Raw genomic sequence first — 13,820 nt, 5'->3', positions numbered from 1 at the left:
AGAAAAGCACAACTCTTTTTTAACTCCTCAAGTACGGATGGATGAACATTTCAATAACATTGGCTTCTGGCAAATTACAGACAGCTGTAGTAACAAAAAATTAACTCCCAGAGATATGCTTTTTGCTAAGAGAAACAACATCCTGACCCAAGAATCCCTATGTACCTTGCAATTTCCAAGTTTTGAGTATAACACCTATGAACTTCTGTTTTATTATACTGAACTTGCTCACTGCACTATGCTTGTCAGCACAAGAGGTGAAATACTGCAAGAGTCCATCTTCCTAAATTCCATTTAAAGACAAGATTTTTCCAAGGATCAGAAAAACTTGCTTTCTTAATATTTTTATTACTCTGTGTACATATTTGTTCAAAACAAAAGTCAAATCTGTTGACAGGAGATTATCACAGCAGCAGACAGTTTGCTTTTTTTGATATGCTGTAATCTACACAAACCTACGCTAACCTACTTTGCTGTAGCCAAAATATGGCCTATTGCAGTGAGAAGCAGTGTTCTAAATTTAGGATATAAAGAAATCACAAATCTGAAAACTACACACAGACAATGTCAGAATGATCCAGGTAACTCAGGCACCTCTGAAAATGCTGTAATAATTTGACACAAATTATTTCAAAACTTCAAGTATTTCAAAGGTTGTTCCTCACAGTTAACCTCTACTTGCAAATGATTCCTGTAATAATTTAATTGGCAATTCATTTTTTATATTAACATATAAATTTAAGGTTGCATAGATTACATATTATAAAATGTTTCAGAGGGGAACACAGAATACCTGCAAAGAGAATAGATCCACGTAAAACAGCTTAAGCTGTTCCAGACAGACAGGTTTAGTAGGCAGTATTTCATTAGCCTTCACTGTTAAAGCCACACAGTCAGGAGTAAAATTAGTACAAGGAAGGAGATGAATTAGATTTAGATTTCTATCTTTCATAGAGTAAAATATATTTCCATAACTAATAAATTTTTTATCAGCTCACTAAAATATTAAACAATTTTATCACTTTATATCATGAGAATTGATGGTGTGGATTTAAAGCCTGACACATCTAATGCATTTGAATTATAACTTAATAAATACTCCCTCCTAACATCAGTTTTGTATTGCACACATTTACTGAAATAACTTCAGTCAGGCAACAGAAGTGTGAAGCACCACAATCCAGACTCCTGTCTGCTGCTGGGATCTCTTCCAACAGGCCAACACTCGTGGAAATGAGCAACACAATCTCCTTGAAATGCACCTGGAATCTGCACCCAGCTTTTGCCACTGAGGGCTGTGTCAGCACCCTGACCCCCAGAGCACGACTGACCATAACTTTGCATTTGTGCTTTTAGATCCAGAGTGCCCTGATTCCCTTGGGCATCTCCCTGCCCTGTGCCAATGCTGTGCTGCTTCCCACGGACAATGCCCATGACCCTGGGCCACGGAGCATCATCCAACACAGCCCTTCCCAAACCCCTCTGTGCAGCCTCCATCATCTGCTCCCTACAAGGCACTCTGTCATGTTCAATGACATCAGGAACCAGCTCATCTCAGAGCAATGAACCCTTCTAATGAAAACCCATTAGACAGCTCCCATGCCATTAGGGAATTAAACAGACTGGCAGCTGGCAGCTGACACTGCCAGTCACTTTCAAGTGATATTGCAAATGTCTCCTTGGTATTTTTACATTCTGAACTTGCAAATCAGCTTCCACATTTCATGGTGAAATTCTTCAATATGGTACTTTTCTCATTTACATAGCACCAGATAACATGTGCATCCATCTCATTTTTCTTCAGTACTCCCACACCATTTGCTATGAACAGCATAAATTATAAAGAAACACAGCAAGTCACTTATTTTTGTAAAACAAGTATCTCTACCAAGCAAGAAAAGAGAAAGAAGCCCTTAAAAATGAAAAATTGCTTACTTCCTGTTCTTGTTTTAAGTTGCAAATGCTATGTGTCTGTGAAGTTGCAAGTCACAATGTGTTTCACTGCTGGACTACAATAACTTTTACAGGTAGCAAATAAAAGTGATACAATGCCATTACTCACCTTTCCTATCTTTATGCAGGAATTAATAGTATCTAGGAAATCAGCTTTTTTTTCATTTATAGGCACTTCTGTTAATTCCTTTTCTATTAGTTCACCTATTTGATAGCCCATCATTGTTTCAAAAGCAGGATTGACGTACTGTGAGATAAAAAAACAAAAACAAACCCATTCAACAGAATACTTCAAACACAAGTGAATCCCTTGTTTTGCTTGCTTAACCAGGAGATCTCTTTCCCAGCCTGAAATAAATGTCTGCATGTACTATTCCTGAGAGAGATGCTCACATTTTTTTCTTTGTGAAGCAAACCAGGAATTTCCATGCTAGAACAGTTGTGCAGAGTGTGTGCATGTCAGCAAAGAGAGGGAAATTGCACAAACAGTTGAGTATCACATATCCAACAGAGTTTAGACAGACAACATAAATTCCTGAAAAACTGGCTCTGTCAGTTCCCAAACCAATAAACTTCAAACCTACCTCAGCGTTCCTGAAAATCACCAACTGGATGTTGGAATACCATAGCAATATTATCCATATCTATTGGCAAATTCATCATCTTATTCTGTGTCAGGGCCCCGTCCCTGTCCAGGCCAAGCCCAGCCAAGCAGAGTGGAAGCAGTGGGATTTAATAAATCAGGTTTCTCCCTGAAGTGCATGTTGCATTTCACTGCAGTTTTTGGCCCTTGCCCAACAAAGCTGAATGCTGGTATCAAGAGCCCACCCCTTCCTGGCCTCTCAGTGCTGAGTTACAAGCACAGTCCTGGCACAGCAGCATCTGAAAGCCTTTACAACTTACAATGTTTTCATGTGAGAGAAAGGAAAAGCTGCCACTCTACATCTAATGGTTCTCCTCTAAAAGCTCCATCCCAAAGGAACCGTTCCTTCCCCTCCCTGTGCCTGCTGGAGCTCCAGGACGCCTGCAAGTGCCACTTCTCTCAAACCCTGGGGCTGTCAGCAGAGGGACAAAGTTTGGTCTGCAAAAAGTGTATTTAAAACAACTTCAGGATGTGTTCTGTTACTTTTGTAAAGGGGATGAAGAAGGCACATCCTTCAATGAAGTTGCCATTGTCAAGATTTGGCTCAAGAAGGTACAATTTGTATGCATGTTATAATTCCCAGGGGCTTAGACTCAAGCTCTTTACTGATAATAAAATCACTTGTCACTGCTTCATGGCAAGGGATGGAACTAACTCCTTTAAAAAGATGATGGTTTTCAGAACTGCAAAACTAAGCACAATTTCTTTTCCCTGTTTTAAAGAAATTTCTCAGAGAGGATTACATTTAAAAACAGTCGGCCCAAAAATTCTGATATGTCAAACAGTATCAAATTAAAAAAAAAAAAGTACAATTATTTGAATAGAACATTCATTATATTTTAAAGAGCATCAAACTAACATCAAATATTTTTGGAAAAGAGTGCACATAAGCCAGTGGCTGCATTCATTTTCGACACAGAGAAGGAATGAATAATAGAGATAAGGAATCAATACAAAAAATAGAAACAAGAGAGTAAATTCTTATTCATTCAGAAACAACAATCTCCCTTAGAATTTATTTGATTTATGCCAGACACTTTAAATTGAGAAAATTCTACTCTACAGCTAAACTCACTTCAATCTTTTAGAACCATTAAGTTAGATTAGATTCTTGTGCTGTAAGAAAGAATAAGTGTAATCATAGACAAAATAAAACACAGAGGAATTTTCTGTAGTTATGACTGGAACAAACCTGTATTACATGGTCTTCACTTGTGATCTCAATGGCTTCTTGACTTTTCTCTAATGCTGTAAATAATGAATTACATGCCCTGGAGAAAAAAGAAAAAGGCATCAAAAAAATTTTATCCACTTTATTCTTCTTATATATGATAATAAAGTATTACAACTCCATACTAAATAATGTTGCAGTCTAACAATTAGCGTATTTTCTTCAGGTAACTGACATTCTATAATTAACTACTGCAGATTAAAATAAATACTCTATTAAAGTTCTGGCAAAATTGAAAATTCTGTGTTGATAATGTTTTTGGTAAAATTACCTTAGTTTGAATTGTGCCTGCACCTGTCCAAATTCCAGCTGAATCAACTCATTGTAACAGGCCATTCTACTAGAATTTTCTACATATCTCTGCAAATAAAAGGTTAGAAATATTTCATTAATACACATTCCTGTCTGCAAGGATTTGAAGCTCTGATTTCTTTTCTTTATAAAGAACCAGAAAAGGAGTAGATATGCCAAAAACGAACATGCTGGGACACGAGCAATGAGAGAAGATTATTTTTTGGTACTAGCAAAACTTTTCAAGTTACTGCATTTTGAAAAGGTGACAGATCCTCATGGCAATGAGGTTTAACCAACCTGTTTATTCTCTGTGATTGTCAGCAGGATCACTATATTTTTTTTAAAATCTACTTTTAGCTTTCTTAAAATAACAATGAAAAAATTGTTATGTCTCAAGTAGTTAAAACTTGAAATTATTATGAGTTTCGAACTGCTAATATACCAAATTGTCTATATAGATGAAAATAAAATTTTCTGTGAAATATATCTTTGTTGACTTTGAGGTTTTTATAGCAATGATCTCAGTATCTTTCACTTTTTAAAAACCATTTCATATTTACCAGGTATGAGCCTGTATGTTGAATCTTTGTTCACACTAAACTCCCACAGACACGGATATTTTGGGCAGGACAACTGATTATCACAGGTAGGCCACCACAATCTAAGCTGCTAAACAAAATTTTCTATGCTTTGCCATTAGCCCCATTTCCAAGGCTCTGATCCATAAATAATTCAGAACCTGTGTTGAATTACTTATGTGCCCTCTGGAATGACTCTGTTCATATAAATGCCATTATGTTAAGGCTGTAGCATTTCCTGGATCAGGACCATCCTAGGAATAAGCAGATGGGTGCAAATGGAATGTGATGGAACAGCAAAAATCTGGTGAGCACGCAACCAAATATTTGGAATTGTGCTGTAAATCAGGCCCAACCTTGTTCTAGTGTCAGCTGGAAGGCAATAAGGCGCCCACTGAACTGATGCACTAATTAGCACCTTTCCTGCTCAGCTGGAGCAGTTGCCAAGGAACAGATTCAATGCAATACTTCTCAGGTGCCTCCAAACAATAGCTAATAGCAATTGACAGTGTGTGAAGCCTGTTTACAATGGGAATTGGCATTTGACAGAAAAAATTTCCCACAGCACATTCTGTTGTTCACTGCAAGCTGCTCTCTGACTCTGCCGCTAATCAATTTGTCAATGTCAACTTCTCAGGGAAAGGATCATGTATTTAATCTGAAATAAATGTTTGAAGTAGAGAAGTTTCAGTCCCGCTCCTTACATCCCCAAGAGTGTCATGTCAATGTTCAGAATTGGGACACAGAAGAATGAGCTCCATAAAAAAAATCTACAGGTTGGATCACTGACACAAATGGTGACTGACAGCCAAACTTCTGGAGAGCTTCTTGCACGACAATTTTGAAATGTCAGAGCAAGGCAGCCAAGTGCAGCACATACCCTTGTGAAGCCAGCAGAGATCAGGGGCAATATGGATGACTCCTCACGATCAGTGTGCCTTTGAAACAAGGAGGATAAATCAGAGATTTTGTAATTAACTCAGACCAAATTTCACAATCCATTCATCTATTTCACAATCCATTCATCTACTTGTACCCAAGATGTCACACTGAAGCTAATACTGCTAGATCCTTACAGGATATAGGAATAAAACATATTTTTTTGTATTTTTTCTAAGCTTTCATCTTTAGCATGGATAAGCCAAAATGTTATTTTCCTTCATGCATCAAAAAAACTCTAATGCTTCAAGGAAACCAATTACTGAGCTAGATAATTGGACTTTTTCTGTACTGGATCCTTGTTGTTTTTACTGGCATTAGTCAGAAATGCACCTGAAAGTCTGCACAGCCAAAGTTTTAAGAAACTACTTGTTATCTGAATGTACCAAATCTTAGATGGGCAACTCAAGGTGCCTAAATGAAGATGGATTTTCTAGTGTTGCCTACCCACTGCCTTCTAGTAATTCACATTTGGGACACATTCCCAAATAAAGTATCTGAATAATCTGGCTATACTAACTGTTAAAAGAGCCTTCAACATACATGAATGTATGGCTGGAATCAGGAAGAAAGGCCATTATGGGAAGTGTCTGACAACAAGCAGATTGAAGCTGGTCATGTTTAGCAGAGAGCACAATAGCTTTGATTTATGCAGGAAGTTTTGGATCTTGAAATGTTTAATTAGGGTCCTTTTTTTTGGTAGAGAAGGTAGTGTATATTTAATGGTAAATTTCAACACCTCAGAACTGCTTGTCAGAATAAATGTGTTCTGAGAAATGGCCATTCCCAAATTATACTTGGAGGAAATTATCTTCCAGTTATTTCATTTCATTAAATACACAGAATTTCTTTATTTTTTACTTGTACATTATTTTACAAGTAATGTTTTCAAAGGAGGGGGAAGGAGATAGCATATGCAGTACTTTACTGAGACGTCATAATCTCTTTTGCTTTTAAAACTGCTGTGGTCAGATGATATTTTGTCCTGATCAAATTGTTCTATATCACTTTTCACACTCAGCAGATTTCTGGTTTTCACTGAGATTATTCATACTGAAAGGCAGATTAAGAAAGCTTCAAAACACAGATCTGCAAGAGACTTTTGTACAGGATGCTGCAGAAGTTGTTTGAAACATGCCCTGAAAGCCTGCGGTGATGGGGGGGAGTGCAAGGAGGAACCCAAAACAAAACTCCAAGTGAGATTCTTGAGTAAAAAACCCAGAAATTAAAAAAAACAATTTCTGTCCCAATCCTATGGTCAAGCATAGTAAAAACTATGGTACAGCACATTATTATTAGCCCAGTACGAAGTTCTAATTTAGGTTTTTTAATGTTAATGGTTTTTCAGGTTTACTTTTACAATGGTAAAATTCACAGCTTTGATCACAGGGGAAAGGAAAGATATGAGTATTTACCTTTGTACTACACAAATAATGACTGTGTTTTCTGAGGCCTTCGTTGTTCTGATAGACCTTTAAATAAAAAGCAAACCATTTAAAATTTTTTAAGTTCACATTTCAGAAAATATGACTTTATAGAACCTTCAGACAGCACTTTTCTTAAAATCTGTCTTTTAAATCATTTAACAACAAAAGTCAAATCCCGAGCCTGCTGCTAAGAAAGGAGAATAAATGATATTTGAGACTCCATGAACATAGATTAATCTACAACTCAAGTACTCCCAATGGGGGAATAGCAAAAAATACCCTCTCTGAAACAGCATTTAATGGACTTGTTTGAAGGGCTTGGCCTCACTCATTTAAGGTGCATTTTACTGAATTTGGGGGCAGATTGGTAAAAATGGAACACGGGGAACAGCACTGCTACCTAGTCTTGGCCTGACAAAGATCTCATCTACTTGCCTCAGTCCAGCAAGAACAGCCTTTGGCCCAGCACAGTCCCCAGGGCACACAGTGTGACCCTGGCACCCCACCCCACAGCCTTGCTCAGTCTGGACACGTTCCCAAGGTGATTTCACTGCAAAGCCTCTGGAGCAAGGCACTGCTGCCTGTCCAGGCTCTGTGGAGGGACTCTCAAATCCCTCCCTCCTTTTTTCACACTTCACAGCAGTTTCTAAAACTATTTTTTGGAATCTGTTTGCCATTTTGCTCTTCATAACGTATTTTCAAATGTTGTAGATATGGAAATGGGCACACCAAACATTGCCTGTTAGCGCTGGGAGCTATGCAACAGGAAGTGACATTCCAAAAAAGTTAGAATATTAATGAAGTGAATGAATTAATTAAGGTGCTTGGTGGCACATGCTATCTTTGCAGTTGATTTAGTGTGAAAATTAGGAACCAGGTATTTGAAAAAAAAATAAACTGAAATAACAAAAGAAAACAAAAGAAAATACTCAACAGTTCACTATGGCAACAAATTTGTACACTGTGGCTCCAAGCCAGATGGAGCTTCAGAGACCCTAGGACACAACCAAAAATGCTCCTGCTATCAGATGTAAAACACTGAAGTAACAGTATTTGATGCTGCCAGTGCACACCTGTCTAAAACCAAAAAAATCACTGCTCTGTAGAGTTTATAAAAACATCATATAAAAGTAAAAAACCTTTGATGCTGTGTTAACTATATTGTTAACCATTAATTACACTGGAATGGTGCTTACCTGCATAATGCTTCTGCATCAAAGTATCTGGAATGCCTGTGGTCAATGATGATAATGTCATGGTGCTTATCTAGAAAACATTCCAGTGCAGACTGAGGTGTCCTGGCAAGGTTGCAGCGGAATCCAGCCTTGTCACACGCCCAGCGGAACCCGCTGCTCTGCTCGTCCTCCTCAGCAAACACCAAAAGTACCTGGCGTGGGGACAGGCAGGGGGGCATCACAAACACGTCTTACACTTACAGGAGAGTCTGTGACTTTTTCCTCTTCTAAATATGGTTTTTAAAGCCACTTTTGAGGCTTAATCCATTGTTTTTAAGAGAACTGCTTTCTACAGACCACTGATTTATTTATAGTTGTCTGTATACAGAGGAGTTTCAAGTGGGTGCAACAGTCTGCCCAAGCCATGGCATATCCACACATGGGAAGAACAAGTTTTGGAACTGCCTCTCTTGTCATTATCTACAGAGAGAGCTCAGGCAATCAACTGAGACAAGATGCCTGAGTTTCAGAGAGTGTACATGAACCAACAGTGAATCCACTTCTCTGAAACTGTCTCACATGCAGCCCTTTTCTTGGGGTTTATTTTTCTTGCCAGGATCATATTCCAGAAAAGGGAAAAAAAAACCCCAACAACAACAAAGAAACCCACAGTTCATCTCATGTGAATCAGTATTTAATGCTGCTCCATTTTTTAATGACAAAAAGTCTGCTTTTCTTTCTATCTCACCCTAATTCCCCAAAGTACTGGATGCTGCCCACGCTGTGGGGTTTCTGGAAATTCTGGACAGGCTGGTCAAAAGGAACTCATGCCAGACTGAACTCATAAGCAGTGCCACTGTATATGGAGTATGTCCCCATGTGACTCCTACACACAGCCTGCCATGGGATTTGTATGACAGAAGGAGATTATCATAGCTGAAATCCAGAACTGGAGGTCAGACCTGCGAGCCACTGTTGGCTCTGTCCTAACTTGCCTTGTAATTGCCAGTAACTAATCTCTCTAAGCCTTTTTAAAATCAACACAATGCCTATAGACTCAAAGTATGATAAGGCCCAATTCCTTTAAAATGTATTTCCAGTTGTAGGATTTAATACAGCAAAGAAGATGAACGAAGTCTGCTAAGGAAGACTCACTGATGCAATTGTGCTTTGTGTCAGGATAATGTTTGCAGAAGAAAACTTCTCTTGCCTGAAAGAATACAGCATGACAGACTATAGATCTGTGCTGATTTTGGGGATGGCTCAGCACATGCAGCCTTTTGGGAGGGATGGGTAACTAAGCCAGCATTTGGCCTGTTGTCCCAAGACACCAATCTTTCAGAAGTTGAATAAAGCCACGCTCAGATGTGTTTTGGTCAGGCAAAGTGAAGCATGTGTAACTCACATCACATCCCACTGGTGTTTATCTTCTGTATGATTTTAGGAACTCCAGTGCTGTTACACTTTGGACCAGGCTGGTGAAATATCTACCAGCAAATCTCAACATTTCCATGTACTGCATATTTTTTTAAGAATGAAGGATTTTGCACACATTCAGTTCAGGTTCCTTTTATAGCAACCTGCAAAACTGTTTGCAAAAAACATGTCATAGTTTGGGCTGTGTTTAGTGAAGTTAACCTATAACACTCCTTAAGAGGGGAAGAACAGATTTCAACAATAGCACAGAAAGTCAGGAGATCTGAGTTGTATGACTGACTCTGGCAAGAATGTGATGTTGCCTTCCTTCTCCTTCCCTCACACCTGCCAGATATATTATCAGGATAAATCAGCAGCATTTCAGAGTGGTCTATGACTGTAAAAAAGTGATAAAATCATTAAAAACAATACAGGTGGCAGAAATACTCAAGGACTATTCTGATTTTGTGGAACACCTGGATGAGGATGTCCTAAGATCTAATTTTTGATGATATTACTGTTCTGACAGTGGCTCAAGAAGAAGATGTTAAACTGCAGTTCTTAAGACAGACATTTTCAAATAATTAGGTCCACATTGCCTCCACCAAGGAGTTTTTCAGTTACTGACACAGGAACATCTTGGATGATTAATGGTTCAGTATGCCTTGGGTTATGGGAGAATTTCCAAAGGAACTCCAAAGGAACCATGTATCTCTAAACCTCACATCCATCCCAGACAAAGTAAAGGGACAAAATGACACAAACCATTTATTAATAAAGGGATAAAAGAGGATTCATTATTGTCAGTCAGTAATGAACAATTAAAAATATATTTTGCCAAGCTCACTTCATATCTTTTGTTATGATGTTGCAAGTTTGGTTGGCTTGGTATCAGTTTGATGAGACTGTGATTAAGAATTTTACTACCAGTGAAATACAAAATGAGGCACAAACTAAATTGATTACAAGGTAACTGATAGCAGAAAAAATAGATAGCTCTATTTTTATGAGCTGAGAGATGGCTGGAGAAAACAGGCAGAGGTTTTAGGATATCACACAGACAGAATGCCATTATAAAAATCTGTTATGTGCACATTATCTCTTGAGCAAAATTCTCTGTGAAGATCTCTATAATCCAAAAAATTCCAGTCATCAATTTTAACATCTGTGATATTTTAGAAATCAAGACTGCAGTTTGAACTGCTGTGTTACCTGAAGTTGATCTTGATGAAGTCTCATAGGACCAAACTGCACATCTGTTACTGGTGCCTAGAAGAAAGAAGAAGGGAACTTATTAATGAATAATACTTAAGGAAGAAGAAAAATTATCTCTGTTATCTCTCTCCTCTGTGGGAAGGAGAGCAATGACCACAAGTGCTGTTTTTCACAACTGCTTCTCTTTTATATCATTAATCGAACTTCAACATGAATGACTCTTCAACCAGTATAAGACTACTTCTAAAGGAGTTAAACACATAAATACAGAGGGAACCTCTAATAGGATTACACAGGTTTGGTTCTTTGAGAATTCCCACCAAGCAAGCATCAGCACTTCCAATGTACTTAAATATTTTTTACCTCTTGTCCCAGAAATAAAAATAAAAAGAAGGAATAACAATGTTCCCCATGCAAGATAGGAAACAAAGTCCAACCATTGGTCCTTGGAGTCACAAAGACTCTTCAAAAGTAACTGGAGTTAAAAAATCAGAAGAAAATAATCTTAGGCAATGAAGTAAACATAGCATATCTCTGAACTGAAACATTAAAAGGACTGTTGAGCACAAAGGTGGCATTTTTACATTGTTCTTTTTCAAAATTAAAGCCCACTCGAAGATCAGATTTATTGCTTTGCAACCTGTAATTTTTCCAGTAAGTAGTTTCAAAGACTCATCAGCACATCCCACAGAAAAATCTTTTAGAACTGCACACTCCACTCTTTCCATGACCTTAATGCTCCATTGCTCAGCCCTAAGAGTATGTAATTTGTGATTTTATTTATTTATCAACTTGGAAGTCATCACTGCAACATTACATAAGCAACATGAGTCAAGGAAAATGGCAACACAATGCCTACAAAAGCATGCCTGGAGCCTGTGTTTGCCTGTCTTGCTTAAGTGGGCCTTAAGAGCTGATGCTAAAATGACATGGAGGGGTTTCAGATTTATTCAGGCATTGGGGTCGGATTGGCTTAGTTAAAATACACTCCAGTAATTTCTTTTCTGATCTTGAGACCAAAAATCTCTCTGCAGCTGGAAAACTCAAGCTGCTTTACTCTCCCCTGTGGTAAATATAATAATCATCCAATACTGAAATATTGAATAATATTGAATAATCATCCAATTCAATAAATATTGAATAATCATCCAATTATTCAAAATCTGCACTACAAAACAGCAAAGACTTTTGCTGATAACACACGTAACAGGGGAGAATCCAGCTCTTTGCACCAGTGTTACTGGCTTTGCAGCACTAACAGTAGTAACTGCTCATCCTGAATCAGTAAGATCAGCAGAAATGCCTGAAGGACATGGAGAGAGCATGTCACTTGAGTAAAAGATACCTAAAAGATGCCTTTTTACAGTTACTTCTCTGTCCAGAACTGTACTTCAAATCAAACCTTGGACTGTTTTGTACACTCTACCTGGCAGCATAAAACAGGGAGTGTTCCATGTCACTGGGCAATGGCCTGAGCTGGAGGGTTCAGATCCAGAGCTGAACTTCACTGGTATCTGGGGGGATGCAGAATCCCACCTACCACTCCAGCGGACCATCAGTCCCAGCCCAAGGGGAATTTTAACAAATACGATAAACACGGTATTGCTAGTTACTGCTTTTCAGATGCTCCTTTCTTTTAAGAAGTTTGTGAATGAAGAGTAATTGAAGTATTTAAAGGACTGGGCCTGGAAAACACTTTTCTGCCAGAAATCTGTGGCTATTGCTGCAATGAAAATACCTGTCTATGCACCATTTACGCCTAAATCACAAGAAGTGACCAGATGAGATAACCTGGCTTGTTACACATTAACTTGCTGTCCTGAGTAGAATCAAAGCCCTGGTCGGCATCTCAGCTGGCAAATTTTGGTGAACTCCAGTTAATTCTTAATCCTGTTGAAATCTGCTCAAACAACTTGATTAATCATTTAAACTTTTTGTGTGCTGCAGGTAGCACTGAGAAGTAACATGCCAATTAAGGACTGTGTCAAAAATCAAGGCTTCAGCAAGGATTAGCAGAAACTCTCAACTACTGCTGAAGTAAATGAGCTTTAAAAATACCTCTAATGCTGCAAACTTATAACAAAACCAAACACAGCCAAAGCTCAAACTTATAGTAACTGCACAAGCACATCTTTATTCACTCACACCTTCTTCTACTTCTTCCTTGGAGTTTTTTTCTGAGTGGAAAAGCTCGAGTACATTTTCAGATTGGCAGACACGACTTAGACATGTGACAGCCTTCCAGGCAGGCACAGATTGGGAAGAGTGTCTGCGAAGACAGAGGTAGGACTGGTTGTGGGTTCCTGGAACTGACTGTGCCAGAGCTGGGTCTGCTGCCAAAGAGCTGCTGACGCAGAGTCCGTCAGTGCCGCGGGTGTGGCTGCGGCTCCTCAAACACACACAGAGCACCTGCAGCCATTTCACACCCTCCGACCCCTCAACTACTGCTGGTAGCACTTACTGCCCCTCAAATTTGCCCTTCCTATTTGAACACTGTATTTTTTGTCCTGTGGAGCCAGCCCTGCCTCTGGCACAACGTGGGATTCACCCCAAGGCAATAGCACAAGCTGTAAGTGATTGACAGCTGTCAGCAGAAAAGGTCATGCACTGACTGCTGTGAGCAGCTCAACACTCGCCAGAAATGATCTCTGTGTGTAGCAGCTGCATTGCAAACACTGAAACTGCTGATAGAAATAGTCCATGTTTCCAATGCCCTGAGAAAAGTGAATGTTGGGTAAATAAAAACAAGTGAAATAAGCTTTAAAAACACAGACCTACACAACTGTGACTGATCTGATTAAAGTACAACAAAGTCAGCCTTGACCTGATGTAACCTGGTAAAGTACTTCTTTCTATGAGTCATTCTTCATGTTTTACCAGAACAGAACCTACAGGAATAGTCTGTTCATCACTGCTGGATTGTTTTTTCTTTCTTCCTACTGCTAGAAA

General features: G+C 38.7%; 1 protein-coding gene across 2 annotated transcripts in view; it reads right to left on the bottom strand.

Moving 5' to 3' along the window:
• The window catches only part of PDE8A (phosphodiesterase 8A), a 114,711-nt gene that overhangs the window by 20,625 nt on the left and 80,266 nt on the right, over nucleotides 1–13,820 (bottom strand). For both annotated transcript variants that reach the window (XM_030955183.1, XM_030955184.1), the window contains exons 3-9: nucleotides 10,869–10,925; nucleotides 8,262–8,452; nucleotides 7,054–7,110; nucleotides 5,580–5,637; nucleotides 4,099–4,187; nucleotides 3,789–3,867; nucleotides 2,063–2,200 (exon numbers count right to left, since the gene is read on the bottom strand). In XM_030955183.1, coding sequence (XP_030811043.1) covers nucleotides 2,063–2,200; nucleotides 3,789–3,867; nucleotides 4,099–4,187; nucleotides 5,580–5,637; nucleotides 7,054–7,110; nucleotides 8,262–8,452; nucleotides 10,869–10,925 — 669 coding nt within the window. The remainder of the gene's footprint in view (nucleotides 1–2,062; nucleotides 2,201–3,788; nucleotides 3,868–4,098; nucleotides 4,188–5,579; nucleotides 5,638–7,053; nucleotides 7,111–8,261; nucleotides 8,453–10,868; nucleotides 10,926–13,820) is intronic.

This window comes from Camarhynchus parvulus, chromosome 10, assembly GCF_901933205.1.
Source record: "Camarhynchus parvulus chromosome 10, STF_HiC, whole genome shotgun sequence".
In the NCBI taxonomy this organism is placed as follows: Eukaryota; Metazoa; Chordata; class Aves; order Passeriformes; family Thraupidae; genus Camarhynchus; species Camarhynchus parvulus.
Note: the sequence above shows the minus strand (reverse complement) of the source record. Positions and strands in the feature narration are given on the sequence as shown.